At 48.9% G+C, this 22,949-nt stretch overlaps 1 protein-coding gene across 3 annotated transcripts in view; it reads right to left on the bottom strand.

The window, feature by feature from the left end:
* POC1A (POC1 centriolar protein A) overlaps positions 1-22,949 on the bottom strand; it is an 82,403-nt gene that overhangs the window by 16,813 nt on the left and 42,641 nt on the right. For 2 of the 3 annotated variants that reach the window (XM_025377693.1, XM_025377694.1), the window contains exon 10: positions 5,237-5,380. The exons of the other annotated variant lie outside the window; for it this stretch is intronic. In XM_025377693.1, the coding sequence (XP_025233478.1) occupies positions 5,237-5,380 (144 nt within the window). The remainder of the gene's footprint in view (positions 1-5,236; positions 5,381-22,949) is intronic. 3 annotated transcript variants of the gene reach the window in all.

Raw genomic sequence — 22,949 nt, 5'->3', positions numbered from 1 at the left:
TGTGAGACGCTCGCGCACGTCCCCTCGCACCCGGAAAAGGGCGCCACCCCCCTACAAAAAAAAAAAAAAAAAAAAAAAAAAAAAAAAGAATGTACTGTCACAGGAAGTACTATATACATCTTCGAAGAGCTTCCATCTTGGCCCCTGTTGCCTAGGTCCGGGTTAAAGGGTCTGATCTAATGGTCCCCATGACCCATGCCTGATCTTCAACAGTGTCTATGTGTACCCCAGTGCCTCTGTCACCTCCTGTGCCCTCCTCCTTCCTGGGTTGGGGAATGACTTCTTCTTTCTCCCCTCTCTTATCCTCCTGCCTAGCCAGACACTAGAGTCTCACTGGCAGCTCAAAAGCATTCCTGGGACTTGAGTCCAGCGACATGGGGACTGTGGAATGTCCACTCCTGTCATTCCTGTGCCACAAGCCTGCCCTGGTGCTTTCCCATATTGCTCCCAGGAGAACATCGACTCACTGCTGTGCTTCACAGAACAGCTGGCACCAGTCTAGCACACGCAGTTAACCGAGAACCGCACAGCAGAGCTCAGAGGACCCAATGAGGTGTCTCTCCCCATTTTACAAGGGAGAAGACTGAGGCTCTGGGATTGACGTCACCTGCCCACGGTCACCTAGGTGATGAATGGTGGAGGTGTGCCCAGGCTGATGGGCAGGTGGCTCACTGGGTGAACAGAGTAGCCCTGAAACCCAAGGAGGAACAGTTGCTCCCCATAGCTGGTGGGGACGGTAAAGCTGAACAAACCCCAGCTGCTCAAAGCATGGCATCAGCTGGGATCAGGGCCCCGAGGAAGCTTAGTGAAGAAACCAATGGCACGCCAAACAGCAAGCTCAGTGTTTCCTGGGGCAAGGAGGGATCATACCCACACAGGGGCAGGCCAGGGCAAGAGTGTGTGTGCTCTTTGGCTGCTGACCTAAGGCGCTCGGCCTGCTGGGCTCTCTGATTACAGAGCCCAGGGCAAGAGCTTCTGGCCTTACCTTTCAGGGAGGTCAAGTTTGGTTTGCAGAATTTCTTGATGAAGCCATGCCTAACTCCACCAAAACTGTTTGGCAAGGGAAGCTGGGGAGGCTCTGACCCACAGTGGTTGAGATCAGATCACCTGGCCCCCTGGGGAAGCCCCAGGCTGGCTGGACCCCGAGGCTGGTCCAGGCACAACAAGCCATCATTAACACGTTATCTGCACCTGGCATGATGCTGCTGTCATGTGCCAGGTGGGAGGATAAAGTGAGGGCCACACAGGGAAGTCCTTGGAAAGTAGCAGGCCTCCGATAAAAATCAGGAGGATGACAATTATGATGAGTATGTGATCCCCACACTCTGAGGGCTTTCCATCTAAAACAACTACGTGGGAAGGCCTGAAGACTGCACCTGCTCGGCTCGCAAGGTCACCCCAAAGTCTGTTTTCCCCATATAAATACACTTTTGAAAAATAATGTATGGATTTTATAAAAAAGGCATTCATAAAAAAGTAAAACACCAACCCCATTTCTGGAGTTAAAGGGTTTCTGATGCTGTACAAGTCCCAAGGGCACTTTGGTTTCCTCTTCATCTGCAAGGCCTCTTGGCCTGGGAAGGCTGGGGGAAGCTGCCCCACTTGCTGGCTTGCTCCGGAGACCAGGAGCCTTGCAGGGGCCAGCCAAAGTGCTGTTTGTCTCATCGCCCCTGGGATGGGGCCATGATAGCACTGTCCTTGCTCATGTCTCAACTTCTCTGTGTCCCTATCTCCACTCTACTCCAGACCCTCAGCATGGGTCAGGCCTCAACTTTGCCTAGTGTCCCATCAGGTGAGGATGAACTCCTGGGCTGCTGCTTCTGTTACCCCACACCAGAGGACCCATGGCCTTGACCCGGTGTCTGGACTCCCACTTGTTTCCAGTGATTCCAGTTGCCGGCTCCTCTGTGGACGCCTGGCTCCGACCTCGGCAGATTCAGTCCTGAGTTCTTCCTGAAGGTGGGACCGGGTCTCACACAGGGCCCACCACACAGAGTGGGCTCAGTGAATGTGTGTGCATGGAAGGAACCTGCTACCTCTGCTCTGAGGGCCAAGGAATGGCTTCCCGGGTAGGGAAGGGTCTAGCTTCATGAGGCAGTGGAGAATTGGGAGAGCTATTTCTGGTGCTGTCATGCGGTTCCCCTGGCCTCCAAGCCTTGGATAACGACAATGGCAGCAACAGGAGCAGCACCCAACACATCAGCAGTGCACGGCGTTGTCAGGTACTGTTCAAGGAACTTCCCAAGAGGCCTATGAAGTGGGTGCTATGATCAGCTCTGTGTTCCAGATTTGGAAAGTAAGGCACACAGACGCGAAGTGACTTGCCCGAGGTTGCTGAGCTAGGCAGTGGGGAAGCCAGACAAAGCTAAAGCCACTTCTCTCCACCGGCTCACTCAGCTTCCTGGCTTCCAGGCTTTTCCTTCACAGAGGAGCTGCGGAAGGCGTCACCCTGGGGAGGACTGAGATTGGGTCCCTGACCCTCAGACTGGTGAGAGACAGACCACAGACACCCACAGAGGTGACCTTGCCACATGGGGCCATACCAGCCTGTTGAGCAGAAAGGCAGGCTTTGAAGACTGTGAGCCTCTGAAATAGGGTATCCTACCCAGGGGCTGGAGACTCTGTGACTCACTCAGAAAACATCCCTGGCCACTGCCCGCTGCAGCCCCATGGCTCTCGCCTGGAAGGATGTTCTGCAGGATGGAGGCCTGAAGGACCTGGAAGGCAGCTTCCCTCTCAAAGGCCACTTTGAAGTAGACTTCCCTGTGGGGGAGGGAAGGGGTAGTGGGGGCGACGGAGGAGAACAGCATAATTCACATGGATGACTTTTTAGTAGGAATCAGTGCTGGGGTGGCTGGGCATCCCACCCTTCCAGAACAAAAAGGCTCTTCAGGACTTGGTGGATGGCGAGGAGTGCTTGCTGATGGGGTGGCACCTGAGACCAATATCCACAGACCAAGAAGGAAGGCCAGCTGAACAAGCCACTTGGGAAGATGGATGGTGGTGGCCGTCTGGCATTAAGCTTCAGGGGAGGGCTGGGTCAGTCTGGACCATCCAGAGCGGGGCCTGCTGTGGGCCTGCCTCTGCTGGGCCAATGCCAAGAGAAAGGTGCAGGGAAACTTTCAACCCCCTGGTGGAGATAGCTCTGGTTGTGGCTGAAACACCTCAGCTAGAGAAAATCTCAGCTCCAGGAGAGAAAGGTGGGCCTAGAAGACAACCAACAGCCAAGCCCGGGGAGAACTTGCCAGGATTAGCACAAAGGTGCTATGCACAGTTCTGAAAATGGGTTGAACTTTAAGGCCTCAACTGGTGCTTCATCTGCAGAACTCAAGTTTCCTCGGGATGCATTGAGTCCGTCAAGAACATGCCTCGCTTTATGGCATCCAGAAACACACAGACACTGTCAGTTTTGCAAAGCAGGTGACTGGCTGATATTGTTGGCATCTGGTCGGGGGTGGCCTGCCAGTTGGATTTGCAAAGGGGCTGAATAGTGTGAGGTAGGACCAGGGTGCCACAGAGGCATTGAGACACCCAGACACCCAGCCATGGGCCGAAGGCCACAGGCCACAGGCCAGCCTTCACTTATTCTCTGTGATGCAAGTTTTTTAAAAGTTACTATCATACTCCTAACTGCGAACACATAACAAAACCTTCCATGTGCACCCCTAAAACACAGTGACAGGAAATGTTTTTAGTGTTATACTCCTCTGGATCCAATGAAGCTATTTTTAACCACCTTCTCAGACTTATTTTCCAATTTTATCCTATAAAGTTCTAATTGATTCCACCTCCCTTAATCTCTCACTTGGCGAGGCTGTGAAAAACATGAGGCAGTTGCTGACGGGTTTGAAGTGGGGTGGTTTTTAAGTCTTTGCATGCTGCTCACATCACTCTCAGCACATGCCTTCTTCTCAGGGCTTAGCAGCCTCTCAGCAAGGTCTGTACACTGTGCCCTGGAGTCCCACAGCCCCCAGTCATGACACTTGGCCTTTCCCTTCAAGAGTGCTTTCTTCAGTGGGCTCAAGGTATGCCCCAGCTGGGCTCTGATGACACACCCTGGAAGAGCTTTTCTCACTTAGCCCACGATCCCAAGCTGGGGAAAGGATACCATGCCATCTCAGCTCCATTTCCGTTAGTGACATCAAGGGTCCTTTGCATCCTTCATGTGAGCTGGACTGGAGACCACTCTTCCTTGCTTCCCCACCCCCAGCCCCCTGGCTTTAACACCTTTCTGTTTTCCTCATGGGCCACATGTGTCCCTCCTGCAGCCTCGCTCTACCCATGTGATGGCATGGCAGAGGAGGATCTGCAGAGTCCCAGCCTGGCCTCAGGAGCCAAGCAGATGAGGAATTGGGGAACCTCTAAATCCCACCTTGCCCCCCACCCCATCACCACATATCCACATGCCAGCCACCTGGAGCTTCACTCATTCCCTGGACATGCCCATGGCCTCTTCAGAGCCATAGGCAGCCAGGACCTCTCTTCCTCCCTCGGGTGGGATGGCCCTGCCAAGCATGCCCTAGTGCTGGCCACCACCTCTTGTCAGGGGATTTTGCTCTTAATGAAACTGCTACACTACGAGCCTGTGTTATGGTTGCCAACCTACGCTCCCAAGGGCGGAGCCCATATCCATCTCAGTGATGAGGGTGGTCAGGGCCACAACTAACATTCATTGAGCAGTTACCTAGGGCCAGGCATGGGTCAAACATTTCCCAGATTCATCTCCCTTAATTCTCATCATGAATGTGGCAGGCAGAGCCCACAACCACCAGCACTTTACAGATAAACATACCAGGGCTTAGAGAACTGAAGGGATTTCCCCAAGGTTGCTCAGAGGATAAGGGCCAGGCTCAAACTCAGAGCCTAGGCTCTCAGAAGCCCTGACTCACTACTCAGTTCCCTGGCATGCCCCTGCAGTGCCTATCCAGCAAAGAGTGGGAGGAATAAACAAACACAGTGTTTCTTTCAAAGCTCTTCAGTGGCCCAGGCCAGCTCTAGGTGAGCACACTCCAGTAGTACCCAGCATTGGGGATTTTGGAGTCTAGTGGCCTGGCCAGGGCTTGAATGGCTCCAAGAGCCAGGATCCCCGGGAAGGCTCTGCAATGTCATTAATCTGGACTGGAAAAGAGGTCCATTATAATTATGTTTTAAAAAATCCAGCACCTGTTGTCCAACTTCAAAGGGTCCAAATGGGGGACCAAGTGCAGATGACGGGTGAACCCACAGTGTGGCTTACCTGAGTGAGGACATCCAGCTGGCCCACAATGTGCTCCAGCGTGCTGGTCAGCGTCTGGGGCACGCTCACGGGCTCCTGGGGCTGGCTCTGCACAGACTCCACACTCCTGCCTCTGCCTGGGGGGCCAGGGAAGTCCACTTCTGGCTAAAGACAGAAAGAAAAAAGTTCCTCAGTCTATACAGTGCTTGAAGAAATACTGTGAGAGGAATAGCCCCTCCAAAAGATGAAAGGGAAAACCACCAGCAAACTTGAGAAGGTAAGCTGCAAGTGTCAGTGAGAAACAGCAGCGTGGCGGCGTTCCCACATCTGGGTCCACATGCACACCTTTCCAGGCAGAGGCCTTAAGTGAGGAGTGGAATCAGAACGCCTCGTGGTTCAGGCAGAAAGGGGCCTGGGGAGGAGGGCAGGTAGGTCAGTGAGTGGCCTCAGTCTGCTCTTGGAGCCCCACAGGGAGGCTGGCTGCCTCCCATCTCTTCAAGCAGCTGGCACCCACCAGCAGGCATCCAGGTGAGTCCAGAGATGCTGAAGCCCGGCCTGGGCCTGAAGTTCCTCCTCTTCCTGGTCAGTTGAACTCTAATTCCCCACCCCCCAATATGGGGATGTGTCAGGCTTCACAAATGCCTTTCCCAGGCCCGAGGAGCTGTGGCCCAGAACCTGGTGGCAGTGTGTGTGTGGCAGGGAGAGGGGTGTTCCAATCCCATCCTGGCCCAGATCCCCTGGAAAAACAAAGATTTCTGTGTGCATGTCCCAGGCTGGCACATGGCTGGCAGGAATCTGAATCCACAGGAGAGGCACCCCGGGCTGCTACAGATAGGACTCCAGGAGGTGAGGGGCTTAGTGCTTCTGCCTAAGGCCCTTCAGCCCCCAAATTCAGAAAAGTCAGCTCCTTGTCCTATGCACAAAGGCTTCTGTGGACCGAGGAAGTGCTGTGCACATGTTCAGTGGGCGGGATGCTGGAGCCATGGGTGTCCAAGGGCAGGGCTGGTCTTAGAGCCTGCAGTTCCTCTGTGGACTTGTTCCCACGGGAATGTGGTTCAGCACGTGGACCCTATCTGCATATTTTCCTTTATTAGGTAAGTATTCTATTCTCATAGATCACAAACTTTCAAGGGCATGCTGATTTGAACTTGGAAAAATGCTGGCCCTCGTGATGGCTACAGGAGAACCTGAATGTAAGACATGAGCCAGAGGGATGTTCTTGAGAACATGAGCAGCACCGTGTCCACACGCCTATCATCAGCATGTCGACCACTTCCGTGGCCATTTCCACAACTTTGGCCATCAGGGCTGAGTCTCTTCCAGTCCTCCAGGAATCAACGTGCTTCAGATCTCAAAGCTTACCCAGAAGCCCATCCCAAAAGGAAGTTTCAGAAGTCCACCAGCCTTGCCAGGATAGACTTCAGCCTACCACAGTGGCCCCCAGACTAAGGCAGTTCTGTCAGGAGACACAGCAGAGTGCAGTGGTGAGGAATGGTGACTCAGACACTCACTGACCAGCTCTGGGCCTCCACTTCCTCATCTAGACTGGGCCAGTCCTTCAAATGGCTGAAGCTACCAGCAGGCCTTTCTTAAGAAATGTTCAGTGCTGTGCCCACTCCTTCCAGAGGAGCCCCTAACTTGTAGACACACACACTCCTCCACTGGAGGAAGGGTGTGAGCAGGGAACTCTTCTGTCCCACAGCCAGCAATGTCATGGAATGGGTCAGAGTCTGGTGCTGCTGGCTGCCTAGGAAGGAGGGAATGGAAAATCTGAGTTTCTGCAGAATGGCCCAGAAACGGACAGTGCTGAGCTCAGCCTCTGGAAGCACAGTGGACGCTGCAGGGAGGCAGGGTGAGTACCACTGACTTTAGCAATAGAAACCCTCCTGGATGAGCCAAAGTTGAGCCAGCTCCAAGGGAGTATTAAAGACAGCAGCTGCGGGGCTCCAAGCTGGAGAGGTGGCCTTTACAACAGAGGGTTGCAGCAGCTGCCATGTTTTCCCACCTATACCACACTTTCATGGGCTGTCTCCATTTGACAAGAAAGAGAACTAAGGCTCAGTCAGAAAATGACTGTCCAAAACTAACCAGCCTCAAACTCTAGGGCTGTCTGGAGCCATTTCCCTGCCTCCTTGCCCACTCTCATCAGAAAACATCACAGCACTTAACACTCTACCAGTCCAGCAATTGCCATGGTTTACTTGCCATCCACTGTGTGCCCTCATTTAATGTCACCTCACTTAATACATGTAACCTCACTTCATCCTTATGATGGCCCTTCCCAATAGGCATTATTAACCTTGTTTTTCAGATATGGACACTTGGGCTCAAAGAGGTTAAGTAATTTGTTCTAAGTTACCCAGCAAATAACAGAATTGGGATCTGAACCCAAAATGCAGGCTCTTCCTGGGCATGAGACAGCCTCTGGCAGGTGACATTGACTGTAGCTGGGCTTCCATGTGCACAACTCCTCTCCAACGTCCCCATAGAGGCCTCTGAATCCTGGGTCTAATGCTTTTTGCGTTACTTCCTCAACCCAGCTGCCCTGGAATGATTGCCCGGCACAGAGCTGAACTCAGAGGAGGCCCTCCACAAACACTCAACACCCCAAAGAGCAGAGCCCACCGAGGTAAACTTTCTGTGTAATGAAACCTCCCCACTGTCTGCACTGTAGCAAAGGGCCAGCAGCCCCGCCCCTCACAGCTCTGGAGCCACTCACCTGCATGCCAGCACTCCGGAGCTGTGGCATTTCCCTGAGAGCTGGGCAAATAAGCAAGAAAGCAGAGATAAGAAAATGACACGCAAGAGTGGGAAGAGACAGTCATACCAGAGCCATGAGTAATGACAGTGGCAGAATAACCCAAGCAGCATTTAAATGCAAAAGTCACATCAGTGTTTTGTCTGTTCAACATCAAAGGGTCCTAGCGGTTTTGCCTGGTGGTTCTCAGTTAAGTATAACATGAATAAAATAACACAAAGAGGCCAGACACGGTGACTTACCCCTGTAATCCCAACACTTTGGGATGCCAAGGCGGGCGGATCACTTGAGGTCAGGAGTTCAAGCCTGGTCAACATGGTGAAACCCTATCTATACTAAAAATACAAAACTTAGCCAGGGATGGTAGAGGGCACCTGTGATCCCAGCTACTCAGGCGGCTGAGGCAGGAGAATCACTTGAACCCAGGAGGTGGAGGTTGCGGTGAGCTGAGATCACGTCACTGCACTCCAGCCTGGGCAACAGAGCAAGACTCCATCTCAAAATAAAAAGTAATGCTCACTAAAATAACAACAAAGATTAACCCACACACATACCCGTATAGATCCACATCAATTCAAGAACATTTCACTTTTGCCAAATATAAATATCTTAATACCAAAACAAAAAAAAGATGACTCTCAAAAGATGGCTCTAACTTTTGGAAATATCACTTGGGGCCTGCAGGTGTCTCCTCTCATGCCACCCTGGGGTGGGACTCTGGTTTCTTACAGTCAGTTAAGTGTTGCCCACCTCAGTTCCTGTTTCCTCTGCTGCCTGCCTTTCATACACCACCAGGAGCTCAGCACTTTGCACACAGCAGGAATTGCCTAAATATCTGTGGCTGATACTCAGCCACCCAGACACAAGAGGAACCAAACCATAACATTTCATTAAAAACAAAAGGAAACAGCTTGTAGATCTTCCTTGTGACAAGAAATCAACCCATCTGGAGTTGACTTCTTGAGAGGTCTCTGAATTGACCGTGATCTCACTTTTCCATCAAGATACAAGTATGGATAAGGAGCTGCTGCCTAGGATATATAAAGCTGGGGAGAGTGTTAATTCCATCCTAACAAGAAAAAGACTGACAATCTAAAAGAATCATAACTTCTCTTAAATCAGTGAGCTGAAGTCACAGAGCAACCAGTAGCCTGAAATCTAAGGAAAGACAGACACTTCCAAGGAAAACAGAAAGTGAGCGTCAGCTGTGGGTCACCTATGGCAAAGCATGAAGAGAAGAGACACCAAGTGCCATACGAGTGGGTAAGTTACAGTTTTAACAAATTGCTGGAGACCAAGTGTAGACTAGGGTAAGAGTGCAGAACCCCCAGGCGCCACAGGCACAAGTAGAGCTTGCACCCATGCACAGGTTCTTCTCCACAGACCTCCCCTGGGCTTTCATAACAAACAAATGGGGGCAGAACAGTAGATGGGAGAAAACCATTCCTGGAGGTGCAGGCCTAGGAGAGGGGAGTGAGCAAGGAAAGATATGAAGCCCTGCCAGGACCTCTCCCCTGTAGAACAGCATCCTAAAGCTACCAGGGAAAAACAAAGATAAAAACACCTCTCACTGAGGGAGAGGCAGGAAACTATCCTGAGCTGAGATTAATCAAGGTCTCCTTTCAATGAGGAAGGAGCAGGACCGCTAAGAATGTCTGACTTTTGAGACTCAGGGAGACAGAGTCTGCCTAAGACTGAAGCTGGGTCAAGACAACAGAGCCCACCCCCAACCCCTACGAAAACAAAAAACAAAACAAAACAAAAAAATAGCAACAGCAGCCTATCTAGGGAGGAGGGCCAAGAGCATGGAAAAAAGCATGCCCCTCTGAGAGGCAAGACTACAGGGCTGGCTGAAAGGTGAGAGTGAGGAAAATGATTGAGAAAATCCTCTATCACCCAGACCTCAACCTAGGTACGTTAGGTAACACTAAACTAAGCTCAACTCCTGATAAGACTATTTACCTCAGTCTTTACTGTCCTAAACATGATGCCTGGCATTTAATAGAAAATTATGAGACACAAAAAGGCAGGGAGAAAAAAAACCCCACCAAGAGACAAAGCAATCAGTAGAAACAGACTCAGATGACCTAGATGTTGAAACTACGAGATACAAAATTTAAAATAATTATGATTAATATGGTAAAGGCTCTACTGAACAACACACATGATCAAATGGAGAATTTCAGCAGAAAGGCAGAAATTATAAGAAAGAGTCTAATGGAAACAACAGAAATAAGAAACCCAGTAACAGAGAAGTATGGCTATAATGGGCTCAATGGGAAAATAAATTAGTGATCTTAAAGATAGATCAGTTCCTCAAACTGAAACACAGAGGGCTAGAACAGAGCTTCCATAAGCTACAGGACAATATTGTCTGTAACACAAGGACAACTGGAATCCTGGAAGGAGAAGAGAGAGAAATTAGATATTTCTTATAAATACAAATTTGCTGGTTAAAAAACTGTCAGCTTTGGTTTGTCTAGGGGGAAAAAAGGTCTTTACTTCCCCACCATTTCTAAAATATTTTTGCGGAGTACAAATATTGGGTTGGCAGTTTTTCCTTCAAACTTTAAAGATGTTACTCTTTTTTTTTTTTTTTTGAGACGGAGTCTCGCTCTGTCGCCCAGGCTGGAGTGCAGTGGCGCGATCTCGGCTCACTGCAAGCTCCGCCTCCCGGGTTCACGCCATTCTCCCGCCTCAGCCTCCCGAGTAGCTGGGACTACAGGCGCCCGCCACCTCGCCCGGCTATAAAGATGTTACTCTTTCAGTTTGTATAGTTTCATGAGAATTCTTCATAATTCTTACATTTGATCCACTGTATGTATGTTTTTTTTTCTCTGGCTACCTTCAAGATTTCTTTTTTAATCCTTGGTTTTCAGAACTTTGAATATAACTCATCTAGGATTTTGTTTTGTTTTGTTTTTTCTCCAGCTTGTTTGTTGTTTCTCTGAGCTTCTTGGAACTATGGTTTGATGCCTTTCATTATTTTTTGAAAATTCTTGGCCATTATCTTTTCAATAACACCAAAACAACATGAAGTATATATTATTAATAGTTTCCTAGGGCTACTGTAACAAATTGTCACATTTGATGGCATAAAAGGATAGAAATTAATTCTCTCACAGTTCTGGAAGTCTGAATCAAGGCAGGGCCACATTTTCTCTGGAGGCACGAAGCGAGAATGCTTCCTCTTTCAGTTTCTGGTGACTCCATAATTCCTTGACTTATGGCTACATAACTCCAATCTCTGCCTCTGTCTTCACATGGCATTCTTCTCCTTTCTCTGTGTGTCTCTCTTCTGTGTGGCTCTTCTAAGGACACTTGTCATTCAATTTAGGACCACCAATCCAAGATGATCTCATCTTGAGATTCTTAATTACATCCACAAAGATCTTTTCCCCCAAGTAAAGTCATCTTCACAGTTTCTGGGGGTTAGGATGTAGACGTATCTTTCAGGGAGGCTCCCATTCAACAGACTACAAAATGCTTAAGTATAAATCTAACAACATATGTGCAAAATGTGTATGTTGAAAACTACAAAACACTAATGAGAAAAACTGAAGACCTATACCAATGAAGAGATACACCGTGTTCATGTATTAAAGGCTCAACGTTGTAAATATGTCAATTTCCTCCCAAATCACCTACAGGCATCAAGAAGTTGATTCTGAAATTTACATGGAAAGGCAAAAGAACTGGAAAAGCCAAAACGATTTTGAAAAAAAGAATAAAATTAGAGGAATCACACTACATGATTTCAAGACTTAGTCTAAAACTATATTAACCAAGACACTGTGATATTGGTAAAAGGATAGACACATAGATTAGTAGAACAAAGAGAATCCAGAAACTCTAGACCAGTATCTGGCCAATTAATTTTTTTTTTTTTTTTTTTTTTGAGACGGAGTTTCGCTCTATCGCCCAGGCTGGAGTGCAGTGGCCAGATCTCAGCTCACTACAAGCTCTGCCTCCCGGGTTCACGCCATTCTCCTCTCTCAGCCTCCCAAGTAGCTGGGACTACAGGCGCCCGTCACCACGCCCGGCTAGTTTTTTTTTTTGTACTTTTTAGTAGAGACGGGGTTTCACCATATTAACCAGGATGGTCTCGATCTCCTGACCTCGTGATCCGCCCGTCTCGGCCTCCCAAAGTGCTGGGATTACAGGCTTGAGCCACCGCGCCCGGCCTGGCCAATTAATTTTTAACAAAGGTGCACAAACAACTTAGTACAGAAAAGTTAGTATTTCCAAAGTTGATTAAACAATTGGGTATCCAAGTGCAAAAAAATGAACTTCGGTACATACCTTGCACTACATACAAAAACTAATTCAAAATGGATCACAGAACTAAGTGTAAAACCTAAAACTATAAGGCCGGTGTAGTGGCTCATGCCTGTAATCCCAGCACTTTGGGAGGCTGAGACAGGTGGATCATCTGAGGTCAGGAGTTTGAGACCAGCCTGGCCAACATGGCAAAACCACGTCTCTACTAAAATGCAAAAATTAGCCAGGTGTGGTGGCGGGCACCTGTAATACCAGCTACTAGGGAGGCTGAGGCAGGGGAATCGCTTGAACATGGGAGGCAGAGGTTGTAGTGAGTCGAGATTGCGCCAACGCACTCCAGCCTGGGCAACAAAGTAAGACTTCGTCTCAAAAAAAATAAAAAACAAAAAACCAAACCTAAAACTATAAAACTAATATACATTTTTCCTGTAAAACAGATCTCTGTGACCTTGGGTTAGGCATATTCCTTAGATATGATACCTGAAGTATGATCCATAAAAGAAAAAATTGATAAAATGAACTTCTTCAAAATTCAAAACTTCTGCTCTTTTTTTTTTTTTTTTTTTTTTGAGACGGAGTCTCGCGCTGTCGCCCAGGCTGGAGTGCAGTGGCGCGATCTCGGCTCACTGCAAGCTCCGCCTCCCGGGTTCACGCCATTCTCCTGCCTCAGCCTCCCGAGTAGCTGGGAGTACAGGCGCCCGCCACCGCGCCCGGCTAATTTTTTGTATTTTTAGTAGAGACGGGGTTTCACTGTGGTCTCGATCTCCTGACCTTGTGATCCGCTTTTTTTTTTTTTTTTTGAGATAGAGTCTTGCTCTGTCCCCAGGCTGGAGTGCAGTGGCGCGATCTCGGCTCACTGCAAGCCCCGCCTCCCGGGTTCACGCCATTCTCCTGCCTCAGCCTCCCAAGTAGCTGGGACTACAGGCGCCCGCCACCATGCCCAGCTAATTTTTTTGTATTTTTAGTAGAGACAGAGTTTCACTGTGTTAGCCAGGATGGTCTCGATCTCCTGACCTTGTAATCTGCCCATCTCGGCCTTCCAAAGTGCTGGGATTACAGGCTTGAGCCACTGCACCTCGCCAAAACTTCTGCTCTTTGAAAGACATTGAATAAAAAGGATGCCCGGCCAGGCGTGGTGGCTCATGCCTGTAATCCCAGTACTTTGGGAGGCTGAGGCGGGCGGATCACCTGAGGTCCGGAGTTTGAGACCAGTCTGACCAACATGGAGAAACCCCGTGTCTACTAAAAATACATAATTAGCTGGGTGTGGTGGCGCATGCCTGTAATCCCAGCTACTCAGGAGTGAGGTAGGAGAATGGCTTGAACCTGGGAGGCGGAGGTTGCTATGAGCCGAGATCGTGCCATTGCACTCCAGCCTGGGCAACAAGAGTGAAACTCCATTTCAAAAAAAAAAAAAGGTGTTCTACATCATTAATCATTAGGATAATGGAAGTTAAAACCACAGTGACATACAACTCTATGCCTATTAGGATAGCCTAAAGGAAAAAAAAAAAAACTGATCATGCCAAGTGTTGGAAGGGAGGTGGAGTAACTTGAACTCTCATATACTGCTGGCACGAATGTAAGACGGCACAACCATTTTGAAAAGTTTGACAGTTATTAAAAGGCTAAACATACACCTATTATATGTCCCAGCCATTCCATGCCTACGTATTTACCCCAAAAAATGGAAGCATATTTCCATAGAAAAATACGTACATGAACGTTCATGGCAGCTTTATTTATAATAGCCAAAAATTGGCCGGGCGAGGTGGCTCACGCTTGTAATCCCAGCACTTTGGGAGGCCGAGGTGGGCGGATCACGAGGTCAGGAGATCGAGACCATCCTGGTTAACACGGTGAAACCCCATCTCTACTAAAAATACAAAAAATTAGCCGGGCGAGGTGGCAGGCGCCTGTAGTCCCAGCTACTCGGGAGGCTGAGGCAGGAGAATGGCATGAACCCGGGAGGCGGAGCTTGCAGTGAGCCGAGATTGCGCCACTGCACTCCAGCCTGGGAGACAGAGAGAGACTCCGCCTCAAAAAAAAAAAAAAAAAAAAATAGCCAAAAATTGCAAATAGCCCAAATGCTCACCAACAAAACAAAATTGTGGTATATCCATTTGACGAAATAAAAAGGAATGAACTACGGATACATATAACCATGTGGGTCAATCTCAAAATAATTAGGCTGAGTGAAAGAAACCAGACCAAAAAGAATATATAACTGTATAATTTCATTTATATCATATTCTAAAAAATACAAACTAATCTATAGTGACAGAAAACAGATTAATGATTGCCTGGGGCTGGGGCTAGAGTGAGTAGATTGACTACAGATAGGCAAAAGAGAACATTTTGGGATGATGGAAAGATTCTATATCTTGATTGTGGTAATGGTTACATGACTGTATCTGTCAAAACTCAGAGAACTGTTTGCTTTCTAAAATGGTGAATGTTACTATTTGTAAATTATAAAGCCCAACTAAAAACAAAAAACATGTGGTTACAACTGAAATGTCCTTAGGGGACCAACCTACCCATCACAGGACACAGTTGACACCACCCATCACTGCCACTCTGCACTCAAGGTGAAAATCACCAGCTCTCCACAGGCCATTACCAATGGGCCAAACCCAAGGCTGAAGACCCCAGGTGAGGCCCACAAGGTCCACCATCAGTCTGGGAATTACAGTTTCCAAATGCAAAGCCAGAGTCATAACTCAGTGCAGTTCAATTTCCAAAGCCCCAGTTTCCCAGTGGAATTCAAGAGAGCAGCAGAGGTTCCCAGGCAGGGTTTCCCAAGCAGCAGACATGCAGTCCATGGAGTGTCAGGCCTCCGCTGCTTAGGAGTCTGTACACAGCTTGGCAGTCAGGAGCAAGGTCTGCACGCACCTGGTCAGTAGGCTGGAGCTTGAGCAGAGATGAAACACACCCCTCTCGGGGGGAGGGGGTGAAATGGACAATTCTTAATACCTGCTCAAGGTGGAACTTTCTACTTTTTTAAAATTTCTAACACTGGACCATGCCCTTTGCCCAGCCTGCTCCTGAAACTGAAACTCTGTAATAAACAAAAGCGTCCAGGAACTGGTCCAAAGCTTGATTCTAGGCAAGAGAGGGGAGAAGGTGACCTGGGGCCAAGAGCTGGGCTATCTCACTCACCCTTCCTGTACAGACCCAGGTGAACAGCATGTCTGGCCACTGCTCACTGAAAACCAAGGCACGTCACTACATTTCCAAAGCAGGGCTGCCCTGTGTAAAACTGGAATAAATGGACACAAACACACCCCTATGATTAAATCTTTTCAGCTGAATCTTCGATTGAACTGTTCACTGTATAGCCTGCTAAGTGTGGAGAAGGAGACTCACAGACACAGATGTTTCTTAGTCCTGGCCTCAGGTCTTTGACAATTTGCCTTCATGAAAAGTTGACAGGCATCCATGTCTGTCTACCTCCATGTCTGCTAAACCTGCCCCTAGGGAGGGAAGCAGGGAACACACTGAGCTCACTTGGACTCAGCCTCATGTCCATCTTCTCAAGAGGAAAGGCACAGGTGTTTTCTCAAATTAAAGCTCAAAAGAAGCCTATACTGAACTCACCACACATATCTGCAGACTAGATACACTACAGTCTTATTTGCCCTGTAATTTAGGGTTCTGGCCTAGAATCCAACAGGAGAAGAAACTTCTGATTCCAAACATAGCCCTGAACCCAAGAGAAATTCTGGTTTCCTAAAACCATCTAACTTTTGGCCGTCCTGCCAGTCCTGCCTCCAGTCAGCCTGAGCATGAGGGTGGGGTATGGCCCCACCGCTGGCTTTCATCTAGGGGCTATGAACATGCAAGGTGCCTTTTCACATTCCCCATGCCAGACTGTGAGTAGGGCAGGTGCTGGGTCATTTCTGAACGTTCAGGCCGGGAGCGGTGGCTCATGCCTGTAATCCTAGCACTTTGGGAGGCTGAGGCGGGCGGGTCACGAGGTCAGGAGATAGAGACCATCCTGGCTAACATGGTGAAACCCCGTCTCTACTAAAAATACAAAAAATTAGCTGGGCGTGGTGGTGGGCGCCTGTAGTCCCAGCTACTTGGGAGGCTGAGGCAGGAGAATGGCGTGAACCCGGGAGGCGGAGCTTGCAGGAAAAAAAAAAGTTCAGAGACACGGGGCCTGGAGGTCCACACAGCAACCTCCAAACCAAATCAGATGTTCCACAACTACAGATCACAGTCAGGCCTCAGAGCCATCCCTTGACCTCAGGTCCCTGCCGATGGGAAAACAACATGGTGTCCTTTGGACTAAAACTGTGAAGGGGCCAGGTGTGATGGCATGCGCCTGTCGTCCCAGCTACTCATGAGGCTGAGGTGGGAGGATTGCTTGAGCCCAGGAGTTGGAGGCTGCGCTGAGCTACAATCCAGTCTGGGTGACATTGTGAGAGACCCTATTTCTAAATAAATAAATAAAATAAAAATTGTAAAGGGGTTGAAGGGTGGGTCTAAAATGAAGGATGGGGAATCTGCATGCCTGACCAACCCCTGGATTCCAGGCCTTGTCACACACAGAACCAGGACCACAGGCCATCTCATAGTCCCCTCTCAGAAAGTGGTCCCTTTGAGGCAGGGATCACAGGTGCCTGTCATCCTATTTCACCCGTGTTGCTCACAGGCCTTGGGCATGTAGGAGATGCTGTATGCACAAACCAAGACTCCGTTCTCCTCACCCAGGCCCATGGCAAGACGGAGGAGCTGCCCCAGGGCTGCGATGGCCACCCCTGGGCTTGACCCCCATCAATCTGCTGACTCCCCAGCAAGCATTGGAATGCTCTGCAAGCATTTCCAAGAATTTTCCCCCACACAAAGGGGTGATTCTTCAAAATAGTGCAAGGATTGCCTTGATAGGCAAGAAATGGCAAGTTATTTGGTGTCCGACATGCCCCCAGGAGGAAGTTGATCTGGGAGGTGTATCTTACTGAAGTGACACACGCAGGTGAGGGAAGCCGGGGAGAAGAGAGCGAGATGAATCAGGGAGGTGATGGCTAAGTGACTTCAAACCGGTAGAGACCATGAGGAAGCAGCAAGAACATGCCTTGGCACAGTATGGTTCCTTCCCTGGAGGGGTTCAGTGGAGGCTGGAAAACAACCCCAGCCTTTAGGGCTGGAGCCCTCCAGGTCATCACACTTGTTACAGTGGGAAATGCACATGAGGGTAGGGGGCAGCAAGGTGGAGCCGGGTTTAGGAACACAGAGGAGGGGCAGGGCTGCATGGTGGAGGCTAGGAAGCCTCAGGAAGAAGCAGGTCCATCCTGGGCCAGGCCCACACTCCCGCTGAGTCTGTTCTGGAGTTCCTGGAGCAGATACACCTCTGGAGCATCCTCAGAAACCACCACATAGGCAAGCAGGCAACCCACCTTGCCCAACACCTGTGTGGGAGCATTCCCTCTCAACACACTTGCGCTCCCTTGAGGGTGGCTCTGGTTCAGTTCAGCTCCACAAACACTCCCAAGGGCTCACTACGAGCTGGTGCTGAGTATCTTAGGGTTACCTACCCCTACCTGGAGACAGAAATGCCTACCCTCCCACAGCACACACCTGAACCGAGGTACCCTGGGAGGGAGATCAAGGATTCCAATAAAGCCCAAGTGCTGACTGTAGATTTTTTTTTATATTAAACTGGTTTGAACTAATTTTAGAATTGGAGAAAATGTGCAAAAAATAGTACAGAGAATTTCCATATATCCCTCTGCCAGTGTTAATGTCTTATATAACCATAGGACAATGATCAGACCAGGAAACTAACACTGTGACAATACCATTAACCAAAATAGGGACCCCATTTGAACTTCACCAGTTTTTCTACTAATGTCCTTAGATCCTGATGTTCCAGAATCCTACCAATGCATTTATTACGTATTTAGCCTCCTCCCGTGTCAGTTCCTTAGTCCACAGTTCCACTAAGGAATTCTGTGCCAGTTCCTTAGTCCTCCCTTGTCTTTCATGACCTAGACACTCTGAAGAATATTGATCAGTTACTTTATCAAATGTTCCTTGACTTGGGTTTTATCATTAGATTCAGGTTATAAATGTTGGACACCACCAGAAAAGTGATGTGCACAGTGTCACAGGGTTCATGTGGAAGGGCTTATTACAGGGAATGTTGACCTTGATCAATGGTGACACTGACCTCTCTGCCAGGTTTCTCCAATGCAAAGTTACTATCTTTCTTGTGTAGTTAATTTTTGGGGACTGTGGATTTTTGAAGGGAATGTGTTGCTGTCATTACAAACTCTGTGTGTCAGCTCCGCTTGCAGCTGCCCCACAGATGAGGCATCTAATGAAGACAAGCGGCAGAGCCGACATCTCTGGGAGACGCCGCAGCTCTCAGTGACAAAGAGGAACAGTAGCGGTTTATTTATAGATCCACTTGAAGACAGCTCATTGTAACTACTGGAGTTGAATTTTTAAAACCTCGGAACAAAGGCTGGCTATTTTAAACTCTCCTTGCACTTAGTTCAATGGAGAGTGTTAGAGCCACCGACCACACCCCAGGCATCACTCCCAAGCTCCGTAATTCATACTTTGTGCAGCATCACAGGACACTAGCAAAGCCTGCCAAGAGAGATAAACAGGACTGGCTCTGCCCAACCTGCAGAAGCAGCAGCCCTCAGATCAGCCAGAGCCCTCCACCAGCAGCCCCACAATTCCCAGGGAGGAGTTGCAGGAGGCAGTGTACCATGGGTCAAATAGCCTCTCCTTTCCTGGAAAATAAAGTTGCAGACAGCTGTTATGAACCAAGGTTACATCACCTCTTCCCTTCACTCACCCTGCAGGCTTCAAAGATAGCCAGTGCCCCCCAGCGGATGCCTGCCCCAAGATAGCTGGCAGTAGCTGGCCCACCTGTGCCTGACCCACCTCCAGGAAGGAGCGAGGAGCTCACAGTACCAAACTCTCCTGGAGGACATCAGGAGAGTGGTGTGAGCCCAGACGCACCCTCTTCCCCAAGCCCAAGACAGTTCCAGGCCAAAGCCCCCTCAGCTACTCCATCTACCAGAACCATGGGTGGGGGAAGGGGGAGCAGAGAACACGGGTTTTTCTCAACGCTTCTCGCATCCTTATTTGAACAATGACACAATGTGGGAAAACGTGAATGTGGACTAGATATTTGATATGAAGGAACTATTAATTTCATCAGATGTGATAAGAGCACAGCTATTATATAACCAATAAATGGCCTTATTTGGAGTAAAAAATGACATATCTGGGATTTTTAAAACTACTTAAACTCTTCTTCAAAATGTGGGGGAAACAGAGGAAATGGATTAGCAGAATGTTGAAGCTAGGTGAGCAGTACATGGGGTTTGTTACATTCTTCTATCTTTTGTGCTGGCTTGAAATTTCCACAATACAAAGGTTTTTCTGTTTTGTTTTGTTTTGTTTAATTAAAAAAAAAAAAAAAAAAAAAAACTTCCTGGTGACCGAAAGGAGCTGTGGAGCTGAGGCCAGGCGAGCGGGACTCCAAGAGGAAGCTCAGCCACAGGATCACTCCCACTCTGGCATCCTGGGATTTGCAAGCATGGGAGGCAGATGACTTTGTCTAAGTCCACGGAACGTTCTGACCAGCCTTTGGCACTGCCACAGAGAAAGCCCCTGATGGCAACGAGTACTCAGCGAATCCTGCAGCAATGTCCGGACCTTCAAAGAAACTAATTGTAAGATAATCTCCATGGAAACCATCTATTCTGATTTTTTTTCCATGGCAACCAATAAGAACATAAACACAAGCACTATCCAACACCCTTACACCACATGGCAATGCTGCTGTCCAATCTGGAAAATATAAACCACAAAGGATTTTTTTTCCATTTAAAATGAAAAGAAGTTCTCAAACTTCTAGTCTAGGCATGCAGACTCTACCACCCTCTGTTGCCCCGCCACTGCCCACACCACCCCATGTCATCTGCCCCCCCGAAAATGACAAATAAGGCCAGAAGGCAGCTTCCTTCTTTTAGTCTGAGACCATCAAAAATGCCAAAAGAAAGACAGCCCGCCTCTAGCCTCACACACTCAACTTATGCTGCCCACAGACGTGAGAATGCTTTGACTTCCTGAGCATTTTTTATGTGCCAGACACATACTGGGCACCATGGCAAGAGCAAGGCCCCAGCCCTCCAGGGAGACAAGTTAGGTCTGTAAATAACAGACCACAGGAGACAAAGACTGCTCCAGGCAGGAGAGTGCTCCGGGCAGGTGAAGCAGGAAGAACTCACCAGCTGCCGGCCTCCCTAGGAAGGCTGCATGGAGGAGGTGCCATCTGGAAAGAGACTAAAAGGATGAGTGCAACCCCACTAGGAGCAGTGAATGGTGGCCCCAAGAATCACAGTCAGACTTCAGTGACAGGCTTACTTCTACCTGTGGCTCATTTATTTCATGTTCAGGTTTTGGAGCTTAAGAAAATAGAATGAAAACAAAAAGAACAAAATAAAAGGAAGAAAGATCCTTAAATGCCAAAGCCCTCAGTTCTTGTCCACCCTCTCTGCTTTGCAGCAAACAATTGTTACAAGACTCTTCTTGTAGCCTCTGTAGGCTCTCCTGTGGAGAGGTGATGATGGGGCTCTAGATTGCCTGTCATCACCATCAGCAAAATGGCAGTGTCATAGCAGTGGCCCCAGTGTGTGAAGCAAAAGGTCCTTCGAGGCATGCAGCCTGGCTCTGCCTGGGAACATGTGTGCCTTGTAGGAAAGCATCAGTGTTGAGACTCCACTTTCTGTCCTGTGACTCAGGTTCATTTCCCCACACGCACATGTGGAATCTCCAATAACCCTGAGCCCAAGCTTTGGCTGCCAGGGGAAAAGGAAAACCCCAAACAGTTCTGGAACTCTTGAAAGAGATAACAAAACTCTCAAAGGAGTGTGTGTGCCTGGGTTTATGTGCCAAATGTGTACTGATGCATGCAGAGCTGGACCCAAGGGTCTCCAGCCTTTGTCTGGATTCCTGAGTCAGGCTGCTCTGTCTTCCTGATACTGTGATTGTCTTAATATGCTTTTCCCTAGATGTCTGAGAACACGCCTCCCATTGGTTTAAGTCATTAAATAAACCTTCCATCCTCAGCATCATGCAACTCTCCTCTGGACAGGAACCTACTTCCTTTTAGAATGGATGGGAATTTTTCTAGTGACAGGAAACACCATCAGCCCCTCAAGGGGGCAGTTCAGAGAAGGGAGTTCTGGCTTCCACTCCAACCTTGCCACCTCTAACCTAATCGCTGTTTCAGGGCTTGTCTCTGCTCTTGCTACCTGGAGGCACCTCTTTAAGAGGCTCTGCAGGCCGGGTGCAGTGGCTCACACCTGTAATCCCAACACTTTGGGAGGTCAAGGCGGGCAGATCACCAGAGGTCAGGAGTTCGTGACAAGCCTGGCCAACATGATGAAACCCTGTCTCTACTAAAAGTACAAAAATTAGCCGGGTGTAGCCGGGTGTAGGCGCCTGTAATCCCAGCTACTCGGGAGGCTGAGCCTCAGCAGAAGAATCTCTTGAACCAGAAGGTAGAGGTTACAGTAAGCCGAGATCACACCATTGCATTCCAGCCTAGGCAAGAAAGGCGAGACGCCGTCTCAAAAAAAAAAAAAAAAAAAAAGGCTCTGCAAATAAGACCTTCATCTGGGGTTCAAATGTTAAGCCATATACACCCAAGTCATCTCTGGCTCAGAGACTCTCACCCATCTGCTTCCCTAAAGCCTAGCAGGCTGTCTGGAGGATGGGAGCTGGCCTAGGCATCCACATCTGCAGGATGAGAAGTAGGAGACAGGACACCAAGACAGCAGGGGAGACACCAAGGATAACACAGGAGACAGGTGGCCTGGAGAACACAGATCCAAGAATAGGTGACTGGACTAATGGCAGAAGTACTAAGGGGCAGGACAGGAGCTGGGACAGAACAACAGGCCTTGCAGAGGCTCATAGCAGAGCCACAGCGACTCCCATCTTCCTTACTACTGATGTCCTCAGCTGGTAATAAAACCACATGCCTGCCTGTCTGGTTGTAAACAGAGCCTTGGTAGGTGCCTTTGGGTTTAAAAGGCCTACGGGGCAGCACTGGGCTTTCTTTCTTGCTTTCTTTCTTTTTGAGAAAGGGTCTCATGCTGTCACCCAGGCTGAAGTGCAGGGTTGCAATCATAGTTCACTGCAGCCTGGAACTCCTGGGTTCATGCAGTTCTCTCGCCTCAGCCCTGAATAGCTGGGACTACAGGTGCATGCCACCAGGCCTGGCTGGGCTTTCTTTAAACAGTGCACTGAGATTAGAACCAAAGTTGGCTGGGTGTGGTGACTCACACCTGTAATCCCTGCACTTTGGGAGGCCAAGGTGGGTGGATCACCTGAGGTCAAGAGTTCAAGACCAGCTGGCCAACATGGCGAAACCCCATCTCTACTAAAAAAATACAAAAAATTAGCCGGGTGTGGTGGTGCATGCCTGTAATCCCAGCTACTCGTGAGGCTGAGGCACGAGAATTGTTTGAACCCCAGAGGTGGAGGTTGCAGTGAGCCAAGATCACGCCACTGCACTCTAGCCTGAGTGACAGAGCAAGAGTCTATCTCAAAAAACAAAAACAAAAACAAAAACAAAAACAAAAACAAACACACAAAAAAGAACCAAGGTCATACCCTTTTCCTCTTCTGGAAAGCAGCAGACTACAGTGGGCTGCGACG

Source organism: Theropithecus gelada, chromosome 2 (assembly GCF_003255815.1).
Source record: "Theropithecus gelada isolate Dixy chromosome 2, Tgel_1.0, whole genome shotgun sequence".
NCBI lineage: Eukaryota > Metazoa > Chordata > Mammalia > Primates > Cercopithecidae > Theropithecus > Theropithecus gelada.
This window is presented reverse-complemented; position numbering and strand designations above follow the sequence as displayed.